Raw genomic sequence first — 26862 nt, 5'->3', positions numbered from 1 at the left:
TGCCGTTTTTGGCCCCTATAAGTCGGTAGCATGCTCGTACTAAAAACTAAAAAAAAAAAATGCTTCAGTATCGATACATTTTATTACTAATATACCGCAATAAAAAAAATACCTTATTTATTGCAAAGACAAATTTCACAAAATAATCTAAGCAGACTAAAAACTGTGAAGATTTTTAGTGATGATTATCGCTCCCTCATTTGTTTATCCACATTTATGTCTTGAACCTTCAAAGCTTGAAAATACCAGGTAATTTTCATGTCTCTCCTTTTTCCCTTTTGTGCTTTCACGCTATGCGCAATATCTGACGTGTCAGCCAAATGCCTGTTTACAAGGGTCGTTTAGCCATCAAATGAGGCAAATGACCAGTTGACATGACAATGATTTCATGTCGCAGGCGAGAAAAAGATGAAAGAAAAAATAGCCGGTGGCAATAAAAGCACTGAATAGGGGAAAATAACTGGTTCTTTTTAGAGAGAGAGAGAGAGAGAGAGAGAGAGAGAGAGAGAGAGAGAGAGAGAGAGAGAGAGAGAGAGAGAGAGAGAGAGAGAGAGAGAGAATGTTGTTGAATATTGAAAGTATGAAGATTTTTAATAATAGATAATTAACGCTTCTCGATAAGAGTTAAGGTCATACTGTTAACAATTGTCTAGAACTAAAGAGTGTTTACCTACAAACGTCAATTCCCATTCCAAAATGGAAATGCGATTTCTTAAGATCTTCATCATCATGCCCTTAAAAGTGGTTACTCCCCTTCGGGAATGAAAGTCCTAAAACAATTTAATAACTCCGAATACCTTTTGTGTGACGATTCCTTGAAATTCTTCGGCATAAATACGGAGAGGGGGAGAGTTGATTTGCATCTGGATGTGCTCGAGGAAGTAACAACAGCAACAAGAAAAACAACAACAAAAACGAAATCGAGTTTGAAGTTGCTGAAGGTGGTTGAAGGGGATGGGTAAGACCTTCTTGGGTAAGACTCTCGGGATGGGTAGGGTAGCGAGGTGGTTGATAGTAGGGTGAAATAGAAGGGAATGGATAAGATTACCTGCCCTTCCATCCGAGCGCATCCTTGAAGGGGGAGATGATATTAATCTGTTGAAATTAATCAGGCTGATGATGAGTTTCAAAAATGTTTTCTGGAAGGAGAATTATAATTCTCCAGTATTTTAAGGGAGGATTCAAGAGACAGCGTGAGCTTATTGGAGGCTGTTTAAAAATTCAATGAGAAAACTTCGATTCATGGTCCACTTGGTATAGAAATGCACTCAGAATCTCAGAATCACTGAGATCTTTCATGACAAGATTCTCCCTGTCTCTCAGTGTACATATATCTCAGTGTATATATATATATATATATATATATATATATATATATATATATATATATATATATATATATATATATATATATATATATATATATATATATATATATATATACATATACATACATATATGTTTGTGTGCTTGAAATAACAGAAACACGTGATTTAAGATGCAAAATACCACAGGTAATAATAAAAGTTGAGGTATAAATCCTGAAAATGTGTAAAATGAATTGCATGGAAAACAAATCCCGTAGATGGTTTGAATAGTAATTTCCACAAATAAGTTAAATAATTACCGAAGTAAAATGATAACTTGATAAAAAGCTTTTGGTTTTTTCGCCAACTTTACCGGATTTGTATGGAGAAATAACCCAAAAAAAAAAAAAAAAAAAAAATTCCGTAATAGGCCAATTATCAGATCTGTTGGTTTCGCTCCCCGCAGTATAGCAAAATAAATTGTTCAAAATGGTAATTTATTGGTTGGTACCATTTTTTAAGTCGGTATAATGAAAAATGTAGAAACAAAAATCATGTCCAGTTGATTAGTGATTCTAGGCTTGTGACTGTCGACGTAGCTTTGTTGTTTACCTAAGTATTTATTAATGATTTTATAGAATTTATATCTTGATACCTTAGAAAGAAGACAGCTGGATATACCATTCTATAAGAATACCTCTGGAAATTATAAAATGTAAATTTAAAGTGAGCCGAAAATTTTACTCTCAAAATTTTGGTATGGCCTGAGGAAATCCTTTGTCTCCAGTTTTAGGCCGTCTGTATATATCTTTTTAAAGCAGACTGTATTGAGAAAAATTATTCCACGCAATATGATATGGTTTTGAAACGTTGTCGACATATGTATTTGGCCGGGGAACGAGAATGTTAATGTATTCTTTAGTAAATTGAATGGACTGGTACCATCGATGAAATTCGCTATGGAAATGGAAAATGTTTATAGCCTACCCTAACCTTTTTGGATTGCCTAATTCACAGCGGTAATAATGGTATTAAATTTAGTGTACACGGAAAACCTACCAATGTTTCTGCTTACGTTCATTTTTATTCTGGCCACAGCAATACAGTAAAGAAATCGGGTTTTTCATTCTTATTTTTATCAGCATTACATGTTTGTGGCCCTAAACAGGTTGATGACGAAGCAGATGGATGATATTAGGGATACAAACAAGAATTTACAATCTCCTGGTATTGTATTAGCAATGTATGAAGATCGACACAAACTTTTCATGATAACAACAGTAGAATAGAGAAGCATATACACATAGAAACTTGTTACCTGGCTATTATTATGATTTTAAAGATATTCCCCATTTATTTAAAAACTAGATTTATTGTGGCATTTAAGAACAACGATACAATGAAAAAAAGCACTTGCAAAGAACTTTCCGGACAACACTAAGGGAATTGCATTTCAAATCCATGTAAGTCGGGAGGCAATTTTTATACTGCTCAAAATGGGAAATCATTGGGAACACAGAAGAACAGCATAAAAAATGTTTAAGGTTTGAGGAAGATACTAGTGCAGTTCTTGTTCACAAATGCTGTCACCCTGGCCTGTGTAACGTCAATTCCTACCATTGTATAATAATCCTCTTGAAGAGGTGTGAACTAAATGAGGCGAAACTGGTCAGGATATATATTATATATATAATATATATATATATATATATATATATATATATATATATATATATATATATATATATATATATATATATATGTGTATGTATTTATGTATTTATATCTGAGTCTGTATAGGCTAGTATACAGGCTATGGCGGAAGGAATAAGGTGTAGGTTCATGTTTTTGCGCACTTTAAAGTTTTTGACTCAACCGTGCGGATGACTGCTCTCTCTCTCTCTCTCTCTCTCTCTCTCTCTCTCTCTCTCTCTCTCTCTCTCTCTCTCTCTCTCTCTCTCTCTCTCTCTCTCTCTTGCGAGGAGCCAGAACGTGTAGTTTACCAAGTCACCTGCTGTCTATTTTGCGTCAGGCAAGCTTGTCTATTTACGTTCTTTCAAAATTTCCAGTTTCCCAGTCGTGCTTTCGGCAGACTTCACACCCAGATTCAGCCAGGTGTGTGAGGGCTGTTCGTTCCCTGGCAATCATAACTTCGGATTTTTGACTCGTCGTTGCTTAGATATGCATGAATTCGCTTATGAAAGGCAACGATGCTGTCATCATTTACGCTGCAAAAAATAAAAGAGGTGGAAAAAAAGGGGGAGGTCAGCCGGGAATTTATGACCGGCCCGTGAAAGAAACGCTTGGTATTAAAGTCGAAGGGACGAGAAATTGCGTCTTGAAACGTTAGGGAAAATGTTAAAGAAAAGAAACGTTTATATTGCTTTGTTATTGGATTTTTCAAAAGGAAATAACTCCTCCACTCTCCCAACCAGGTTAGGAGGAAAAAAAAAGATTTCTCTGGTTCAAAAAAAGTCTGCTGCGGATATTTTTAAAGTATCTTTACGTCTAGATATTCTGACGCTGTGCCAAAGGTCAAAAGGTCTCCTTTCTATTTGGGCAGAGTAATAGAGCTCTCTTGTGAGAGCGGAGTGCCACATAGTGCCATTCGTTCTTCCTTTTCTTGAGTAGAATTTTTCCCTCTAGATTTTTACCCGGAAAATTAATCTCATTCGTATATTTCATTTCTCCTCGAGAGACGAGATGCTGGCGCTCATTAGCTGATGTAAAAAATGTTAATAAATGCAAAAGGTAATTAATGATAAGATTGTGTCTTTTTCTGTAATTATATATATATAGATAGATAGATAGAAAGGTAGATGGATGGATGTATGTATGCGTGTATAACATGCTTAGGTCACATTTTATATTCGACATTCAAGGAGACCGAGAGGTCCTTCTCTCTCTCTCTCTCTCTCTCTCTCTCTCTCTCTCTCTCTCTCTCTCTCTCTCTCTCTATATATATATATATATATATATATATATATATATATATATATATATATATATATATATATATATATATATATATATATATATATACATACATATATAGTAAATATATGTATGTACATATATGTGTGGAGGGAAAGATAGAAAGCATGCACGTAAGCATTTGGGGAAATAAAAGTAAACAAATAATTTATGTTCCCGTGTGTGTGTGTGTGTGTGTGTGTGTGAGAGATGAGAGAGAGAGAGAGAGAATGTGGGTAAGCCTGCACTTGGATCTACAACCGATAATGAATATAGTGTCCGAAAAGTCCAAATCGTTTCTTGTAGTATATGGTTAGGATATTCTCCTTTCCAGCAAGAGGTCTGAGATCTATTCAGAAGCTAGCCGTAACGCCTTAGGCACGTTCCGTTCAATCCCGCTGTCTGTTTTGACCTAAGCAAGAAATTAAATGCTTGGTAGGTTGTCGAATGTGGGTGGCGCAAGACCACGTGTTCGTGCGTATGTGTGTGTATGTGTAGATTTTCACGTATGACTTGTGTGGGTTAGATATTATTTAGTATGCTGTATGAGATTCATGTATTCAGGATGTATGAAAACTTTGAATGTTTTGCTTCTCTCTCTCTCTTTCTCTCTCTCTCTCTCTCTCTCTCTCTCTCTCTCTCTCTCTCTCTCTCTCTTCTTCTTCTTTGGTCGTCATAGCTATTTTACAGTATAAATTCTGAACCAACTTGACCGAGAAACATATATGTTCTAAGACACCGAAATATACAAATGTCCCCTAATGGAACGATGTATACATTATCCATCGCCTTCAATGCACCCCATGATTCGAACTTTCCGCTCCTTTTTTTTTAAGTTTACGACTTTGAAGGTTGTCCGGAGTGTAACGCTATTTCTCTCTTATAGCTGGGCTGACTTATGTTCTTGTTACAGTTTGCGTTTCTCGACTGACTGCCTTGTGTGCCGAATAGGAAGTCTTTCACAACTGCCGTAACTTGTGATCACTTAGAATGCAGGTTTTGTATCTTGTGCATGTGAACATGTATGTTTGTGTGTGTGTGAGAGAGAGAGAGAGAGAGAGAGAGAGAGAGAGAGAGACTGACTATTTCTCACTACTGCGATAACTTGGTGAATATCTTTTTAAGGTTATGCTTCATGCGTATGTTTGTTTGATAGAGGCACAGAAAGTTTTGCACCCCTGCAATAAACTTAATCATTTTAACTTTACGGTCTTGGCCGCCTGTTTTGGGAGTGTGCCATAGAACGACAGAGGATATATTATGAATGATTTCACCATACTGGGGTAAGGATTACCTCGTCGAGGCCCTTCCGTTTTGATGGTATACATTTTGACAGAGAAATGAACGCCCACGTCTAGTGGTTCTCTCTCTCTCTCTCTCTCTCTCTCTCTCTCTCTCTCTCTCTCTCTCTCTCTCCCTTTTACCCTCACCTTAGCTGTGACCCACAACAGTCGACTAACAACTAAGTAAATCATTCATCGCTTAGGTTAACAGAGACATACTGGAATTTAGGGAACGCATCCGTTCGTTCCTCCTGGTCCCGTTCGAGATTCGAACCTCCAGTTGTGAATAAGACTTGCTACTACCAAGTAACAAGGCCAGAAAGTAAGAGAGTGTTTCTCAATTGTAATAGATTATGATCCCATGTAATTGGAATTTGTTATGGTATATTTTATATGTACGTATGTTTGTATGAATATGAGCCCGTCTTCTGAACTCCGATAACTTGAGGTAACATATTATGTATGTTCTTGATTCACGGTGATATGTGTATGCGTGTGATAGAGAGAGAAAGAGATAAGGAGAGAGAGAGGGAGAGAGAGAGAGTGTGTGTATTAGCCTGCCTCTATGTATAGGATGAAATTAGTTTATCCGAGCTTAAACTTGTTACTCGGGTGATTTTTGTTCTCCTCCATGGAGTAGGATAAACCATTTTACCAGGTAATTATTTTATCTGTCTACTCCTGGAGTGGCTTTGTATGTTCTTTTGTGTTTTATCTGAGTTCTTGTGTTTTTATATGATTGATTTTTCCTGTCATTCTTATGGCTATTTTTGACATGAAGGATTTCCATATCTTAGAAGTATTCTAGATATTATTGGGGGAGTTTTTGTGCGCTGATTAGGGAACTATTTCTTGTTAATTTTTATTGTCTGGTGGAGTTTTTTTGGAGCTTTTTTTTCAAAATGAAGAAAACGGGGAGATAATTTGCTTATTCTGGCATATTAAGAAGAGAGACAAATATATAGATCAGAAGCTTGTGGAAAACCATTCATTCACATTACCTGATCTCAGGAACAAATATACATACGAACGATTACGTAAAATGTATTTAGAAACACAAATAACAAGATGAAAACAGACGGCTGCTGAGAAAACGATGTGGTCAGCTGATAGATAGAAAAAAAAGTGACCGCATGCTACCAATTGGCTTCGCGTGTGTCGGTGCGTGCAGAAGTTCTCCCGCAGGAATTGAGATGATGTTTTAGGGTGAACAGCCCCAGAAGTCGAGAGGTACCAGGAGGGGAAAAGGGAGGGCTCCTGAAAGGAAGGTACTTGCGGGGAGGGGAGTAGGAAGGGGCGTAGGGTGAGGGAAACATTATTGATGAAAGGATTAGGATTAAGAAAAGGAGGGAGTTACTAGGCGTTAATAATGGAATGACTCGGGAAGGGGAATGAAAATGCACGTAATCGACTTTCGAGCAAGAATGGGCTAAATAATGTAAGACTTTGAAATCTTGTCAGGAAATTAGAAACAGAAAAGGACGCAGAAATAAAATCAGTAGATTGATGACAAGGGTGCTGGAGCGCTGTACAGTTTTGGTCGCGGGAAAATATGCAAAAACTTACATTCTAATGACACGTAAATTGTTGCGAATGAATGTAAAAGAAAAAGAATGAAATATAGACTGTCCTAAGGCAGAAAATGGCTATTCAAGAGATGGGGATAAATGAAGTGCGCATGGGAAATCTACAAAGAAAACTAAGAATCATTTGCGTCATGGGAAGCCTCTCTCTCTCTCTCTCTCTCTCTCTCTCTCTCTCTCTCTCTCTCTCTCTCTCTCAAACAGATTTGAGAGTTGAGAATGCCTGAGGGAGCCCCTTGATATTCCCCACATGTGACCTGCAGATAAAAAGTAAAGCCTACACGGACTTACTGCCTCCCTACGTTATCTGTTGCAGTATTCTCCTTCTTCTTATGTCCTTGCGCCCTCTCGTTCCAGCGTAGGCGTTCGCAGACAGCAGAACAGCCCACCAACTCCCACGACGTAGAACTGAGATATAAATAAGCACCCCGTTCTCATAAGCCACAGTGAGATATGTATCAGTAAAAGACTGTCCCGTATTGAGCAGTGTTTGTTATCAGCAAACCGAAACAAGAAGAGAGATTTTAAGATAATTAAACATAATTAGATACTGAGACAAAGAAAAGTATGTACACAATATAGAGATCACTGAAGCACTGTAAATGAACCGTTGATATGTCAACGGCCTCCTCCTCAACTGGCACAATAAAATAGACGTTGGGGACGGGAGTTAGATGCCTAATATATATATATATATATATATATATATATATATATATATATATATATATATATATATATATAATATATATATATATATATATATATATATATATATATATATATATATATATATATATAATATAATGTTGTGTGTGTATGTATATATATATGTGTGTGTGTGTGTATTTGTGCTTGTGTATGCTTTATGGCATGCAAGTATTGTTGATAAAGCTTTTATAGATCCGATTAAAGTTTCTCTCTCTTTCTCTCTCTCTCTCTCTCCATTTGCTGCTGCCGGATTGGATTGTCATTCGTCGTGATTTCAGAGAACAGTCCAAACTCGCCTTCCAAGGAAATCAACATACGCTCCGGGAAGAGGAGGGGGTCGAACAGCGACCCGACCGCCATAGGGATATACGTGTTGTTTACGCGTTGTCATGGCAACGGATTGCGTGTTCGTGTCCGAATAGGTTTGGGAGACGTCGCCGGCAGCCACGACACCCGGGCGGCAGACGGTTCCTCTCTCTCTCTACCAGTGGCTGCTACCCCGGGGGGGTGGGGGCGCCGGCTACGTTGTTAGGGCGCCCTCCATCAGGTTTTGAGACTCGGACCACATCAGGCACAATTCGTGCAGAAAGACTAAAGTTCCTCATCTCTCTCTCTCTCTCTCTCTCTCTCTCTCTCTCTCTCTCTCTCTCTCTGTTTATATCTTCTTGCCCTGCGTTTGATTTTATTCATGCGTTGTACTTCCATTTGATTTTGAGCCTCACAATAGCTTCCATATACAGTGGAAAATATTTTGACTCTCTCTCTCTCTCTCTCTCTCTCTCTCTCTCTCTCTCTCTCTACATTTGCTTCCGGCGAATTGTAAGTCGGAGTTTTAATTGGATATTGCATGCAGCGTCCATTGTTTCTGAAACCCATTGATGAGTGTTTGTGACGACGTACCCCAGATGAGCTATTTATACCCGAGTCGCTTGCACTTTGCCTTAATGAGAGGCTATTTTAAGTCTCATATTGGCTTTAAAGTGGGCAGATCATGATTTTCTTTGAACATCAAGAGAGAGAGGGACCTTTGCAGTATTTTTGCTTGTTATTGTAACGTCCTTACGAAATCGGAAGTATAAAGCCGACTTCATCACCTCCCATCGGGCTTTTGCGATGTCAGACTCATCACTGATGTGAGTGTTCTTCCCCCTTGGCTTGTCTTTGACATACATCATTACTATACATGTTTTTGCTGTCAGGCAAGTCCTCGACACTCGTTTGCGTGTATTACGCTTTACGTTGTGCATTTTGCTTATTTTTCCAGTAACCTTTTTTTAAGCTGAGTAAGCGTTCTATTTTTTGTGAAGTTTGGTATCTTGTCATTATTTTTAATTGGTATAGTTGCAAAGATATAAAATATGAATAGAAAGACAATGAACCTCCCCCCCTCTCTCTCTCTCTCTCTCTCTCTCTCTCTCTCTCTCTCTCTCTCTCTCTCTCTATACTGTCCACATACGTATACTGTCACACACACACACATATATATATATATATATATATATATATATATATATATATATATATATATATATATATATATATATATATATATATATATCTGCATACATATACTTGTATGCATGTGTGCGTGACAAATTGTATTAATAAACAGAGGTCAAATGTAAACAGATATTCACTGAAGCTTTTGTTTCGATATGTTGCGTGCAGATCGTGAATAATACTACTTACTAAATTATTTTCAAACATAAGTTAACACTGCCGTTTCCCCTTCAGTACACTACTACCGCAGCTATAATACTTGGTTTCCCCAGCTTATCCAGACAATCAATTAATGAAGAAAATATGAGTGTATGTATGTGTGTATATATACATATATATGTGTATTATATATATATATATATATATATATATATATATATATATGTATTATATATATATATATATATATATATATGTATGTATGTGTGTATTATATATATATTGTGTATGTGTCTATCTGTCTGTTTGTTTGTTTGTTTGCTTTTCCATGTCCCTGCCCAAGTTTTGCTGAGTTATAATGTTAAGGCGCGAATAGAAATTAATTGTACCTTTCGGGTACTTGACCACCTTGATCTACCGTACTGATAACAACGACAAAGTTGCAGTGAACGTTATACACAGAAGGAAGTAATTGTTTCATATCAGGTCTTTTTATATTTGATAGTATATGTTCTATTTTTACTTTTCCAAAAGATTACTGTGTTTTGGCCAGTTTTAACTTTTCTACAGGATATTTTTATATGATTATTCTGCCAATACCTACCGTAGAAAATACGGCATTGTACTCAAGCTGAATTCTTGTTGTGAACCAGAATTGAAACTGTAACGAATTTTGATGAAATACTCCCGTATTCAAATAGTCGAATACGATACGCAGCGACGGGAAAATATAAGTTTTCATTTTTCCCCGATATCTTTCGTCTTTGGAGCGGTCTTTGCCTTAAACTTATTTTCAAAAAAACCTATTACTTGAGACTTCATGAGAGCAAGAAAAAATTACCTCAGAGAAAATACCATTATACTCTGCATCATGTCACTAAGACGCTTTCACATGGTCAACTTGCCGAAAGAGAAGCTTAATTTTCCTTAAGGCTCCTCAGAACATAGTCACTTTCATTTTCCGGTGAATACCATGAAGCAAAGGGTATTTTCAGTTTAATTTCTTAAGGTTCTTTATTAACATTTCGACGAAAATTTGACTGGAATAAATATTACGCTATATTAGTTGACGGAAAGCGAAAGAATGAATGAAATCTGATTGCAGTGAAGCATTACCGAACTTTGCATGGAAAAAAATGATTTTCTATTTTATAACGCCTCAAAAATGTCAGGAAGGTTAAAAATGTTGAAAAGATATCAACTGTAGAAAATCAAATAAAGGCTCTAAAAGATCAATCTTATTTTAGAAACAATGTCAAACGGTATCAGGAAAATGACTTCATTTGACTGCATTGAAACAACATAGCAACGCAGTTCCTTGAATATCAAAATTTTGTTGCAGTTGAAACTCCCAACAATATTTGTTTTCTTGCGTGGTGTCTTCAACGCTTAATATTTATTTAGGCATGGGAAGAAAATAGGGGATTTTGAGCCTTGATACCTTTAATGCAAATATAAAAGTGCAGGTTTTATACTCTTTCCTTTAAGGGATTGTAAGCTCATGGTTGATTGAGAACATTTTTCTCTTAATTTAGTCTTTACTTTTTAATAGTTTGACCTTTACATGTAGGCTGTAGTCTCCAAGTCTGTTTTTCCCTTGTTCTGAATCACCTCAGATTTCCTCTTCTGCTCTGTAATTGATGACCGAAATCTTTTCCTGATATATATATATATTTTTTTTAGTTTGAACCACAGCACCTCCATCATTGCCTCAGATATCATAAAATATAGCGTGTTGTCGAATATCAATTTTTCAGTCAGTGCCACGGATGTAATATCAAATTCCTCAGTGCGACCCTTGCCAAATTCCCCTCAATCAACCAAACAATGATTTTCTTCCCCTGAAGAACCTGCCAGATGCAACCAGGTTCATGTCATCCACCACCAAAACGTATGCCGTATTTGGCCGCCTCTCCCTCGGCGTCGGTCTAGGTTGTCTTTTTTTTTTTTTTTTTTTCCGAAAACAAGTTTCTTAATTGACCTGTCCTCAGCATCTCAATAACCCTTCCTCAGGCAACGCAGTTAACGACTTTTGACCTTTCCATGTAACCTTGCCCCCATTAGTGACATGAGCTCAGACCCTCTTTTTTTTATTATTTTTTTTTGCCGGGGGGGGGGCATGGAAGAGAAATGAGTTCGTTCTTTGTTTCTGCGCTTTTTTATTGTTTCTCTCTCTCTCTCTCTCTCTCTTTTTTCCTCCTTTGACATTATATTTTTTTCCGAAGTTCTATTTCGGCAAACAAATTATCGCTCCGGTGTAACGTATGCTTAATGGCTCGTCGTTCAGCGGGGGATGCTGCTGTTATTTAGTTAAAATATTGTTGGAGCATCTGAACTTCATCCCTTTTATTTGCGATGTTATTGTTTCTTTCGAAGAATTTTCGTATATATTTTACACAGTCGTCTGGGTGTTTCATTTGCTATTTTGTGTTTGTTTGTTTATATGTATATGTATATATATATATATATATATATATATATATATATATATATATATATATATATATATATATATATATATATATATATATGTATATACATATATGTATGTATGTATATATGTATATATATGTTATATATTTGTATATGTATATATGTCTATATATATTGTCTATTTTATTCAAGGTCTGATTTCTTTTCCACATTTTAGAATTGTTTTTCGTTGAAGCCACCATTGTCAGGTAAATGTGATGTCAAGTAAGTGGCGTATTCGGCTTCCTTCATAAGCCATGGACACATTAATAATAATAATAATAATAATAATAATAATAATAATAATAATAATAATAATAATAATAATGATAAAAGTTTTTGTGAAGGTACATTACATATCAATAAATTTCGATGCAAATTTTGATGTGATTTTCAGTTTTCAGTAATACTGATTTCGTCAAATATAGTAGATTTTAATGAAACATAGGTAATATTGTGAACTTTTAACTTTCATTAGCAAAAATGATAACAGTAAAGGCAAACGATGTACCTGACAGTCGGTATTTCTTGCCTCTTCATTTCTCCAACCTATTCATTTCCCCCTCTGTCCATTTCACGTCTGTCTTCTTGTACATGCGTAAGGACTTCCGCGTCTCTCTCTCTCTCTCTCTCTCTCTCTCTCTCTCTCTCTCTCTCTCTCTCTCTCTCTCTCTCTCTTTTCTTTGCTTCAGATGAAGAGTAGGAGGAATCTTTTTCCATTCTCCGTCAATATTTTTGTTTCGCCTCTTGCTGAAATTTTGACCCGTGACCTTTCCCGTGACGAGAGAGAGAGAGAGAGAGAGAGAGAGAGAGAGAGAGAGAGAGAGAGAGAGAGAGAGAGAGAGAGAGAGTGCATTTATTGATTTTTTAAAGGTAGCAGGAACTAGGCCTTGGGTTAGATACGTTCGTTTCAGTTGAATGCTGTTCTGCACAGCAGCATGTGTGTTTTAGTGTCAATGCCTCTCTCTCTCTCTCTCTCTCTCTCTCTCTCTCTCTCTCTCTCTCTCTCTCTCTCTCTAACCTTAAAACGAGGCGGCTGTAATACATATGCATGTTATTATATATTTTCAGTAATATTTCTCCCTCTCTCTCTCTCTCTCTCTCTCTCTCTCTCTCTCTCTCTCTCTCTCTATGCATATTTTTATATATATTTTTATTAACATTGCAAATTTTATTCTGGCATCAGAAGTCTCAGAAAAAAAATCCTTATAACGACAGTTTTTGTCAGAAAATTTTTTTTTATTTGACTGTATTTTCATTTTCGTCTTTACTTTCTTTTCTCTTTTTCCCTCCCTCGCAGTGATTTCGTAAGTGGCGGCCGTTATGGTACAAAGCACATTTGAGTAAAGACACATGACACTAATGGCGGAAGTTAGTTGTTTGTCGCGGAAGTTATTTGAAAGGTTTGTTTGATGGATTGGCAGAATTTAAGACTCATTTACGAAACAAACGATTGGATATTGCAGCAAACAGTTACGAACACCTTTATGATTGAGGTTTTCTATTTTCGTGAAGAAGGCTTATTTTCTTTTGTGTTGTGATTTTGATATGTGTTAATATTTGTTTTCTGACCGCCTGATATTCCTGTAGCAAGAATGTTTCGTATTTCTCGATTCGTTACCTCAACTTTGGTTGTAACTTTAGACGACTGTCGCTTTTGTGGTTTTCAATTTTAGCTCAAGAAATTTTTTAATTTGAGGTTAGGTCCTTTATTTTATAGTAAGGGTTGTTTTGGGTCCGTTCTTTATATAGTGTGAGATGTAGATCATTTTAAACGCGCCAAGTGTAGAATTAAATTGAATCTCATTATAGTCAGATTAACCAGACTTATCTTATAGTAAGGGTTCTTTTGGGTCCATTCTTGTTATACTGTGAGATGTAGGTCATTTTAAACGTGTAAAGTATAGAGTTAAATTGAGTATCATTATAGTCAGATTAATCCGTCTTATTCCAGATACTTATTTCTTGTCTCTGAGGTCCACACCAGTCCTCTTTTTCACTGCACCTGACCGTCACCTGTGTTTTTGGACTCCCTTTATCTTCGGTTTGTTTTGAAAATTGCTGTTGGTCCCGTGTTTTGTTGGAAAAGTAATTTTGTTCATAATTTCTCATTCTTGGTTCCTCCTATCAGATTGTTTAAAAATGCCGGAAACTGAGCGGCAATAATTATTGTATAATATCCTTCATTTCTGTTGATAGAATTTAATCTTCACTATTGCTTGGTTTTCCTGTTGCAAGAAAATACTTTCATTCTGTTTTCCTTGATATCTCCCAGTTTATTTCAGATTATTTTACTTAGTTTCTATTTGATTGTTTGTTTAATATATAGAAGACTATTTTTTCCGGTGTTTATTTGTTTGCTGTTTAAATTGTCTTTATAGTTGTCATTTAGACAGTTTATTCGCAAAAGACTAAATATGCTCTGGAGAAATGTCTTGGAAAAAAATATACTTATGAAGGTCGGTCTTTGATCTTGATCCACCATCATGAAATATTTTCGGAGTGTCCAGCGAAATTGGCGGATTTATTGCAAGTTATCGGGGGTTGCAACTTCCAGAGTCGCTGACGCTGATCCAAATCCGGGGTGGGGGACGGTAAGGGGTTTAATGAAATCATCGAAGGAAGTCAGTTGAGGGACAAAGGTCAACCAATTAAAAAAAAAAAGTTTGATGGAGGTCCGATTGTGGATTCGATTACTGCAACAGAAATTGTTCTTTTTCCTCCAAATACTCTTTCAGTGGAGTTGTCTCTGTGATCTCTGTAGGTAAACGTTTTAGGGTGTGCAGTCCGTCGTCTCTGCAGACATGGTTATTTCAGTAACATAGACTGCTTTTTGTTGTGTCATTCTACTTTCGGTCAGGATATATATATATATATATATATATATATATATATATATATATATATATATATATATATATATATATATATATATATATATATATATATATATATATATATATATATATATATATATATATATATACATATACATATGCATATATGATATTTAAGCATATGTATATGTGTATATATATATATATATATATATATATATACATATACATGTATATATGTTTGTATATATATCTATATCTGTATACTTATACATATAATAGTACCTTCTGCTACCGGAATTGTTTTTAACCCCATACACGCTTTACTGAAACCGTATACCTACAGTCTGTGCAGTTATAAATGTTACTGACTTGACAGTCTCTGCTGTCAGAGTAAGTCTCGAGTGTCTGCTGCCAAAGTTAGTCTGGAGCCGCCATCCTTGGCTCTGCCGCAGAGCTTATCAGGCGAGCAAGTTGAAAATTATCGTCATCGATCGTCCCTCGACCGTAATAGTGCTTTCTCGTTAATCTCGACCCTTAACTTTTGTGCTCCCGGGCTTGTTTTCTTTACTTTCCTGCGCCAAGAGTTTTAACTTGGCTTAAAGTAAAAAAAAAAAAAAATCCTCCCCTGATGTGCCTTGCTTGTTTGGTCGGAGTTTCTCCCACGCTTTTTTTATGAATGCCTGGTTCATGAGCGTCCTTTTAAAGCGACTCCTATTTTTACCTTTTCATTTTTTTTATTGTAGATCTCTCTCTCTCTCTCTCTCTCTCTCTCTCTCTCTCTCTCTCTCTCTCTCTCTCTCTCTCTCTCTCTCTGTAAAAAATTACGCTTGAGGTCGTTTCGGGTAATTTTACGTATTACACTGTATGCTCTATACGTGAGTTGGAAACGTTTAAAACTCCGTGTCTGGACTGAACCATTCAAGAAGTTTTTTCTTTCTTTATTTTTTTTTATTTTTGTGGCACAAATGTTAGACGTGTTTGCACTGACAGGAACCGCTGTTGTTTTTGTTTTCACCCTTGTCAAGCCTCCCACAAACATGAGCATAGAATTTGCAGTTTATATGCAAATGCCCCAATGCCTGACGAGGGCTGAGGTCCTGTGTAGTTTGATTCCTCTGATGAATATTGAAATTGTTATAATTGATGTCCATTCGTTTTGCCAGACATTTTAGGCAGTTGCATGACATCGGCCCTCGGAATTAGCTTTTATTCAAGCAGGCTGGTTTTGTTCTTGGGTTTGTTTCGTGATGTCAGAGAACCACATTAGAATCGCAGTAATTGATGTATTCGTGTTTGTTAAGAATTTACCTAAATGAACTCTTCTATATCAGTATGGTGTGTACTACAATGTGTACGTCGGTAGACCTCTTACTAGTTGTGTAAATTCAACTTTTCTTCTCTCTTTCTCTCTTTTTTGTCTTTGTTCGTTTTGCGGTCGTACGTTTTCGTACTTTTGTTCTTGTCAATTAGGCACTGATATTATATCAAAAAGTACAAATGCGAAGCCTCTGTCTGTCTGTCTGTCTGTCTGTCTGTCTGTCTGTCTGTCTCTCTCTATATATATATATATATATATATATATATATATATATATATATATATATATATATATATATATATATATAATATATATATATATATAATTGATAAATCCCCTTGTGCAGAATTCTTCCAAAATATATGTCTACATAAAAAACATCATCAGCACCTTATCAAAACTCTTGCACTCAGCATACCATCTACTCTACTTTGCATACACCACTTTGTCCGTTATATCTTCCTCACTATCTGTCCAGCAATTTCTAAACATCCCTTTCCTCTCTCCCGCCTAATCCCTCTGGATTACAATATTTTTTCATCAGCCTCGCGAATGCTATTTTATCGACATAACCTGACTACCTCAAAACACCCTGGGCCATCCTGTCGCCATAAGTTAACTTTTGAACTTCCGCTCTTTAGCGCAGTACATGCAGAAAGAAGGTTAATGAACAAATGGATGTCAGGATAAAAGATGCAAATGGTGAGATGCAGTCTGAGATGAATTCAGCCTTGGGTCAATGAAGGAGTTCTTTTGAAATGCGTTGAATGCAGAAGATGGAAGATAGTGGAAAGTGAATGATGCAAGAGTGGAAAGGGTCAGTGTGAATTTTAGAGTGATTGAAAAAGTGACTTGAAGATGTATATGGAAGCAATGAAGAGGTAGTAGAGTTGAAAGACCGGAGGAGTTAATGAGATTACTACGAGTAAGACGCAGCAGTACAGTTGCGAGGTATTATGGAAGGGCTGGATGATGGGAAAGTTCAAAAGGAATCGGTGAGAGGAGTAGTTGTGCTTTGTATAAAATAATAGGTGTTGTTATGTTTTCTTGTATCACCTGTTACACTCCAGGAAGGACCTTATAATATGAGAGCGTGGGGCGTAGTTTATAACACGACCAGAGAGCATTCCATAACAAATTATATTGTAATCGGGTTAAAATATATTACGGGCTCTGTGCTTAACGTTGCAATTCCACCTTACTGGTATTGCAGTAACTGCTTATATTAATAATGGTTATTGCTACAGCGGTAGTGATATTGGTATTGTCAGTGATGCCGTTTTGATATGAAGTTTTGTGAAAACGGAACGTTATAGTAAAAGAGTTATCTTTTTTTATATTTAGAATTTATCAAAATGGTAGTTGACATTCAGCTGCGATGGGACACTAGTTAGTCTTTTCGCCACAGATGCAGAAGCGAATGGACTCAGTGTATAATATTCTGTCTTAGCAGTGATGATGATGCTTGGGAAGAAAATGTTAAAGGAAGTGTGTTTAGGAAATGACATCTCTTAAGAATACTATTTTGTTAAGAGTACACAATCGCCATTTTGTCTAATGTGTTTATGGTAAAGTTTATTTCAGTCATTATACATTTATAGCCAAGAAATAATTCAAGAAGTGCGGAAGATCTGTGCGTGAGAGACTACTGTAGATAGTGGGATGATAGAAAGTACTGTGTCAAATGCATTAAGAAGGCAATTTGTAAGAGAGAACATGTTAACACACACCAGTTGATACTTCCACTTACTCTTGCCTTGGAACACACCTACTTTTTCTGAAGTGCTCCGGTCGGAAATGTTCCCCGATATTTGTTCTGTTCAGAATCAAGAAATCAATTTACGAAATAGTCAGTCTAAAGGCATTTTGCTTTATCCCCTTTTAATTGGAAGACTTGTTTGAAAGTAGTCAGTAATCCGTATATGTTCAGTTGATTATCGTTGTATATACCTTTTATCGCTTTATGACTTATTGCAGTAATTAAGTTGAACATTTCTGACCGTAGGTGTTCTATTGTTCTATTGTTGTGTCCGTTTTGATGTATATATATGTTTATATTTTTCAAATACTTGCGAAGCCAATAGCTTGAGGGATACCGTATATCGCTGTCGATTGTGCTTGCCGTGGATATATGTATATGTGTGTATTTATGTATGTATATATTTGTATATATATATAATGTTTTTTCCACCATTGTTTTTATGGTATAGAATTTGGGAACTGTACTTTTCATTTGAATGCTTTCGCACTTCTCTCGACACTGTTTTCCATTACCATATTCCTTTTCTTGAACTTTTATTTTGTACAATCTTTTTCTTTTTTAGCCCCAAGTACGATCATTTCACTTTTCCCCTTTTATGACCGTTACCTATATTCAAATTCGCTGTTGTCTCTACCCTTTACCATTTTGCTGTGCCATTTTAATATCAAAATATAGGCTATAATGTTTTTGTTCCCCAACCCCGCGAGGACTTTGTAACCGTTTGACGTTGAATTCAAATCCAGAGGTTTTTCCCCTCTCGAAGAAAAGGAGAATGTCCTTAAGGTTTCTCTCGTTTCGGAAAGGAAAAATGGTTCTGTGCCGTCGTCTTTATTCTCTCCCCCTCTTGTTTCGATGTATTTCGTCTCTTTATCCATTAGAGGATGCGAGAGTGGCACTTTCTGACTTTATATTTTATTATTATGGGGAGCAGTCGAAGGGTCTTAAAGACGAGAGTTGCATAGATTTGTTGTGTATATATACAAAACACACATATTATATATATATATATATATATATATATATATATATATATGTGTGTGTGTGTGTGTGTGTGTGTGTGTGTGTGTGTGTGTGTATATATATATATTTATATATATGTGTGTGTGTGTGTGTGTGTGTGTGTATGTATATATATATATATATATATATATATATATATATATATATATATATATATATATATATATATATATATATATATATATATATATTCTTCCTCTTAAAGAAGGTGGCTCTAAGTAGGGTATCAGCCTTGCAGTTTTCATCACATCTTTTAGGATGAGGTTGCTGCCTTATCCCCTATTCTGGCTGCGACCCACCATAATCAACTAAAGACAGTGTAAGTAATTTTCTGCTTGGGTCAGTAGAGACACACCTGACTTATTAAGCTATGGAAGTTGTATAAAGGGGAGGCAAGTTGCAGAGATGGAAGTCTCCTTTCACTTGAGAAACTGGTAAAAAACGCGTATTAATACTGCGATCACGCGTAGTGAAAACCATATAGAGCGCGCAACAAGCGCCTCTCCCGACGAAGCATCGTTCCCAGAGGGGACATTAAACGGAATCCAGCCTCGTAATGGCGGCGCACTTGTCTTGTCTCGGGCCCGTCCATTCTTCTTCTTGAAATCCTTTTTGCCCCGTATTATTACTGCGGTTTGTTATCTCTATTGCCTCTGCATTAGCAAAAGCCGCTGTCTTCGCTTGCACTCTCTCCCGGCCGCCAGTTTTCTCGAGTGCCTGGCCTCTCTTGCTGAGTGGTCTTGGCTTTGCGGGTAATTCGGAGATAAATGTCGCCTTTTAATGTTTCTGTGTGGATTTGCTTATTTTTTTATATGGACGGACTTGGATGTAAGTATCCCAAATTCCCAGCTTAAACTTAGTAGCCTACCCGGTTTTGCGTTCTGCCTCTCTCTACGGTTTATTACATTTTTTACATTTTAATTATGTAATTCTTTTTCAAATACTAGTACACAGTAACCATTGTAATATCGAATTCATTTTTACACCCAAAGGGAATTATTAAGCCTTTTCCTAGACAGTGGTTTCTGCCACATTCATACTGCAGTTGCTTAATCATGGATGAACCCCCTGGGCAGAAAACTTCAACAACCGTAGCCTTTCCACGCACCCACTTACGACTCATCATTAGTCGTCGAATCCATTACACACATTGCACTTCCTGATTATTAGTACCCATCCTCTCCATATCCAGCACCTCCTAGGTTTTCCTTTTCTCCACTATAGGCCAATGAAGAATTAGAGGAATTGATTTCTGGTGATAGAAATTCATTTCTCGTCATAATGTGGTTCGGATTCCACAATAAGCTGTAGGTCCCGTTGCTAGATAACCAGTTGGTTCTTAGCCACGTAAAATAAATCTAATCCTTCGGGCCAGCCCTAGGAGAGCTGTTAACCAGCTCAGCGGTCTGGTTAAACTAAGATATACTTAACTTTACCCATAGGCCTGCAAGCTTTTCGCTAGGCGGCCGCCATATTCTTTCCACATCACCTTAACACGTTAGCACACGAATCCAACCTTTTTATATTATTACTACCTTTTTATCTCAACGTTTCTCTCTTTTTACTCTTATTACACCACATATACTAGTATATATAATTTTTTATGTGAATTTAAAAGATTCGATCAGTTTTAGACCCACACTTTTGTACCTATGTAGATTTTTTTTTTTTTTTTTTTTTGCAATTAACTGTATTATTCCGTAGCGAAACCGCCTGGCTTTCTAAGTCTTAAAAAGAATAAGAAACTGAAAATTTTGGTAAGTTTTTGCAAAAACAAGCCTACTATAGACCAGCTAAAATTGAATGATGATCATCAGTCGAAAGCATAAGATTATTGTGAACTTTATCCCCAGGATGGAATCCCCCCAACAGTAAAAAGGGTTCAGGTGAGACTCCGGTAAAGTTTTAATTTCCTTTTTTTCCTGTAGTTGAAAGCTTGTGCTTGGTGGGTTAACTACCCGATAATTGAAAATTGCAAAAATAAACCAAAAAAAGAGCACTCTTTTTCTATAGTGCTCGTCCCAGGTGGCTCCTATCTTGCACCAATAGTAGTTAGACTCTCACAGCACCCGCTCTGGAAACTAACACTCTGCAGTTGCCGATCTATCGGGAAGAGAGCCCGAAAGTAAACTAACATACTAACCCAAGCACATTCCTAACTTCTGTATAGCACCGTGGTCTGAGTCCCCCCTCCCTCCCCCCCTGCAGGGAGGGAGAGAGGGAGGACGATCCAATATTGGAACCTAAAAACTAGTAAAACCTTCTCAAGCCTCCTAACAGTTTTCAATTGTTTCACGTCACTCAACAGGTCGAACCGACATCAACATTAAAATAAAGAACTAAAAACATCACATTACACACACAACGACAAATGGGTCTGTCCCATTCTTTTATCCTTCCCCTTATACCTTCATTTCACCCCCCTTCTACCCCTTCAAAACCTTATCTTCCTTCTGAGGGATCCTTAGGGGTTTAAATCGATTTGTAATCGAACCTCACTATCCCCCCCTATCCTATCCACCCCTCATGTGTGCATATATTATTATATATATATATATATATATACACATATATATATATATATATATGTGTGTGTGTGTGTGTGTGTGTGTGTGTATATATATATATATGTATATAAACTCATCCTGGATTTGCCAAATACATAATTTTATGACGCATTGGTAATTCTGGTGTCATGATAAATGATTCAATATATCACAGATGCCTCCGTGGATCGTAGGTGTACAACTAATTGTGCGAACTCCGAAATTAGCCTTCAGTGTATTTTCAGCATTATTATATATTATTTTGGCACCACAAGTCTTTTTTAAGTCAGCAATTTTTAGGCTTAAATTAGTTGTGTGTATTATTTTATTGTTATTTAGTTAAATATGTTTTCAGTGCCAAGATATATATGAATCTCGCTTCGTCTCTGTTTTACTTTTAGTATCTATATTTCATTATTGTTATTCGCTTTATTTTGTTTTTCTCTCTCTGTCTCTTCTCACTCTTCTCTCTCTCTCTCTCTCTCTCTCTCATATATATATATATATATATATATATATATATATATATATATATATATATATATATATATATATATATTATAATATATTATAATATGTATGTCAGTGTATATAGGTGTATATATATGTATATGTGTGTGCGTGAGTGTCTATGTGTTTGTTTGCCTCTGATTGTGTTGCTGCGAGCCATGAAAAAGATATCTCAGAGGTTTAAATACCAATTTGCGTGTAACAAAAAGTTGGAGCAGAAACAGCAAAAGAGTAATACGCGTAGAAATAATGAAATGCAGTAACCTTGTAAAGAAGATAAAGAACAGGTAAAAAAAATATAAAAAAACTATTATCGGAAAAAAAGATGCAGTGCGCAAAAACTGTGTCACGTGAGATACGAGGTAATCGCAGCGGAGCAAACTTTCATTAAGCATATATCCAATAGATGGCGCTGTAAGTCAGGCCCACCGTTGGGATATGATCGCATGAAACTATTATTATTATTTGCAGACGGAGATGGTACGTTGCACGAAATGAGAATTTTATGCAATCAAGAAAGTTTGGGAGAAGAAACGGAGACCGGTTGAAACGACATTCGTTCCAGTAAATTGTCGGTTTTGCAAATAACAATTTCAAGTTTCATTCCCGCGCTCCTGAACGCCATGCCCCGTTGTTAAGTTTGCTATCTGGTAATAGAATACCGGGCGCTATATATACTGTATATTGTCTTTATATCTTTAGAGATACAATCCTTGTAAAAAGATCCTTGGTTCGTTGCGGAATGGATGCGATGAAATAGAAAGCCCATATCGTAATTGCATTTACAGGAATTTTTATATTTCTTTTAGACAACGGATGGCAAAATAAAAAGAGTAGTCCAAACCAAATGAAAACAGTAAAGCATAAGAAAGAAAATCAATCATTTTAGAAAATATTTAACGTTTTACTATAAATCAGAGAAGTAAATAATCATCCCTTTCACTGAAGTGTGCAAGATAAAGAAATGTCTCGGTGTTCGCGTTGAATATTATAAAAATTTTATCGAGTAATTTTTTTTAATAATATTTAGTCGATAAAATTCTGAGGGAAGCGAACAGATACAGACGGTGAAATGTCATTGATTAAGTTTGAGGTTCCTTGCAGACTTTGCTGCGTAGAAGTGAGAGTATTTGTCAATAACCCGATAATGTCTGTGTCGCCCTCGGTGACAGCTGGTCCCCTAGTTTAGTCTTGCGGTCACGGGAGTCTGTGGAAACCAACCACTGGCGCCTGATGAATTCCGCTTGTCAGTTTTTTCCGACTTTTTTTTTTTTTTTGTTTAGCGATTGCATTTACAGAGAATACACGAAATAAAACTGTCTTTTGTCATTATTGACTAGAGCTTAGCATGTGTCGTCGTACCTTCCAAGCTTGGCCAAAGTTGTTTGTTGATATATGCACCTTGATATAGCGGCCGCCGGAGATGCATTTACCCCTTTTGCTCCGAGTCTGTCAGTGATCTTATAATCACTTTATTTGCTCTGATAGAAAATAATTCGATGTTAAACAGATAGTTCGCTATAATTTGAGTGTCAGTTTTTTAGAACATTGATTTTAAGAACGTTTGATCAAAATACGTATATGTCCCATGTAATGAGTCATAGATAGTATCTGAATTCCACGATCATTGAGTTATTGCTCCACATAAATAAATGAGTAATGTCTTGTTATTACCGAGGTTGATATCTGCATCAGGGATGTGATAAGGTTACAAGAAACTGACAGTTTTTACGTGTTTAAACTGCATTTTGGTTTGCGGTTGTAAAAAACCTTAGTCATGTTCTTTATATATATATATATATATATATATATATATATATATATATATATATATATATATATATATATATATAAATGTGTGTGTGTGTATAATACACGTATATATATAATATGTATGTATTTGTATGTATATTATATATGCAAATATACTGTATAGGCGCGTGTGCGGACAACAATATTTACTAAGTAATTTCCTTAGTATTGAAATAGTTGTTTCGTACGTCCTTCACCTTTAGATCCACGGAGTCCTGATAAATCTGGCCTAACAATGCAAACTCACCATGTAGCATAACCGCGATCTCCGCATGTTAAATTTTGAATGCGAGTATTAAGAAAACGCATTGAGTGTTAAATATTTAATCGTCTAACCGGATTAGTGGACGGCAAACTGCTGTTGTAATAATTGATGAGCATGGAAAACACAGAAGCAGTTCTTTGAATTAATCAGTACGTGAGTGATGTGGATATGAAGATTGTAGAGAGAGAGAGAGAGAGAGTGCAGATATTTAGTCAGTTTTTATTACAGAGAGAGAGAGAGAGAGAGAGAGCAGGTATATATGATCAGTTTTTCGATAAACATTCTTTTAAAATATTCGTAACCATCTGTTTCATAATGCATACACATGCCATTTCTCTCTCTCTCTCTCTCTCTCTCTCTCTCTCTCTCTCTCTCTCTCTCTCATACGTACGCTTGCAAGTGTAATTAAAATCCTATAATGAACCGTTATGTAAAAGTAGCATGTGTGCGCTGTTGTACCCACGTGATTTGCAACGTGATCATTGGCTTGTAAGCGAATGTCGGATATTTTTTTATCTAAAAACTATGTTCAGGAAGTCGAGTGAACTTTTTTTATGCATTTACAATTGCTACTGGCTTTTATGCTGTAGAGTTACTCATTTCCTAGAGGAATGGGAAATTCTTGTGGATAAAAAAGACAATTCTTACAGGAAATGCCGATAGCGGTGAGATTCTTTTTAGCAACAGGGGCACGTGTTTTGTGTGTGTATATATGTATATATATATATAATATATATATATATATATATATATATATATATATATATATATATATATATATATATATATATATATATATATATATATATATATATTTGTATATGTGTGGGTATATCTATATGAATGCTATCTGTTGTTTTGTAAAGTGAGGGTCCTCTCCTGAATGCTATCTGTTGTTTTTCGAAATATAGCGAAATAAATCCTCAAAATGGTATACAGGCTTAACCCTTAAGTATTGCCTGACGCTCTTGGCAACGACCGGGGGCTGGATTGTGACCATTCAGTCTTCTGTTCCATCCATATTTATTTTCTCTCTCTCTCTCTCTCTCTCTCTCTCTCTCTCTCTCTCTCTCTCTCCTGTAGAAAGAATTACTGTAGTTATTTTTTATTTTTACAAAGTTTTACTTTTAATTTCGATATCGTGTTTAGTTTGGTTTATAATATTCACAATTTGAGATGATTTATTTATTTTTTTATTCTTTTTAAGTGCAGAAATAGAAAATTAAGCCCTGCGAAAAAGACTTTTAATTTTAGTATTTTCGTCTTGTAAATTTAGTCGTTTCGTCTTTTTTGGGGGGAGGGGGTTGAGGGGGGCTAGCTTTATTCATAATATTCGCTCTCGTACTTATTTGCTCATTAAATCTTTTACTTTTCCAGGTCTCTGCGAAAACAATGCGATCTGTGAGCACCTGTGTTTCAATCTCCACGACGGTACGTTCGAGTGTGATTGCCAGAGAGGCTACACCCTTGAACCAGACGGCTACAGCTGTACCAGTAAGTTTTAAGTAACCCTTTTGATGTGGATATTAGGAATTCTGCAACAGATTTAGTAGAGTCAGATTTAAATGATGAGAATTTTAGTTACAAAGTTTAGTTGTTTGTTCTTCAAGAGACAGTAATAATTGTAATTTCTTCCAAAATTTTAAGTATATTTAAAGATATGATTTAGAATTTTCATTCAGTTCGAAGAGGCTCGATACTATTAAAACAGCTTCATTTGATTTTTCCATGGAACTATATCAGATGCAAATTAATTTCGTTCCTGTAACTAGCATTGTTCGTCTTAGTGTATACATACATTAAATTATACCTCAGTTTTGTTGTAACTCGAAGAATGAGGTCCTGGCAACCCCCCTCCCTAAAAAAAAAAAGATTAACTTACCTCGATTAATCATTTTCAAACTTCTCAAACACAGGAATTAATCTATCTCTGATTTCTTTCGTTGCCAAGGAATAAGAAAAATTCAGGTTTATTATTGTTAAAGTTAGTAATTCAAAGGCCTGTTAGTATAAAAACTCTCTTGAACATTTTGTCTTTAATGTACTCCTACGTTTTCTCAACAATAGGCACGTGTTCTCAAGCTCTTCCTTTATTGTTGTAGCTATGTTCTTTAAAAGAAAATAGTTTAATACGCCTGCATTATTTTGCATACGCGGTTAAACTCATACACACCCATCTAGAACATCGGTACTTGTGGACACGAATCAACAAGCAAAGCTCAAACCAGTGTATAAGAATCGTGCAAAATATATTCCAGGAATTACTGGCCGCACATAAGTCATCGACCGTGCAAGCAGCAGGGCCAGAATATAGATTTCAGAAGCTCTTCGCAGGCAAAAAGATTTGCTCGTTCAACAGTGACAGTAGGCCGGGCTTTTCCTTGGCACAAGGTTTTGTTCCGCTGCCTTTATGCGCCCACGGAATATGACCGGGCTGGACAGATTTTCTCTCTCTCTCTCTCTCTCTCTCTCTCTCTCTCTCTCTCTCTCTCTCTCTCTCTCTCTCTCTCTACTCTTTTTCATTCCCTTTTTCGTTGCAGAGTGATGCTTTCCCTTTTCCCTTAAATGAGCTGAGGTTCTCTCTCTCTCTCTCTCTCTCTCTCTCTCTCTCTCTCTCTCTCTCTCTCTCGGCAGGAGTGAGGATTTCCCTTTGAGCTGGAGTAAGACGAGATATATTTTTCTTTCTGATTCAAGATCCCTTTTACTTTATTTGGAAAATGAAAGTTGTTTTTCTGATCATTCCATTGTGCTAAAATTGATACGATTTTTTCTTTTACTAGGATAAGACCATCTTTGAAAAT

General features: G+C 36.2%; 1 protein-coding gene across 2 annotated transcripts in view; it reads left to right on the top strand.

Moving 5' to 3' along the window:
• The window catches only part of LOC136839255 (pikachurin-like), a 436980-nt gene that overhangs the window by 357856 nt on the left and 52262 nt on the right, over positions 1 to 26862 (top strand). For both annotated transcript variants that reach the window (XM_067105033.1, XM_067105032.1), the window contains one exon: positions 25439 to 25555. In XM_067105033.1, coding sequence (XP_066961134.1) covers positions 25439 to 25555 — 117 coding nt within the window. The remainder of the gene's footprint in view (positions 1 to 25438; positions 25556 to 26862) is intronic.

This window comes from Macrobrachium rosenbergii, chromosome 6 (genome assembly GCF_040412425.1).
Source record: "Macrobrachium rosenbergii isolate ZJJX-2024 chromosome 6, ASM4041242v1, whole genome shotgun sequence".
Taxonomy (NCBI): Eukaryota; Metazoa; Arthropoda; class Malacostraca; order Decapoda; family Palaemonidae; genus Macrobrachium; species Macrobrachium rosenbergii.
This window is presented reverse-complemented; position numbering and strand designations above follow the sequence as displayed.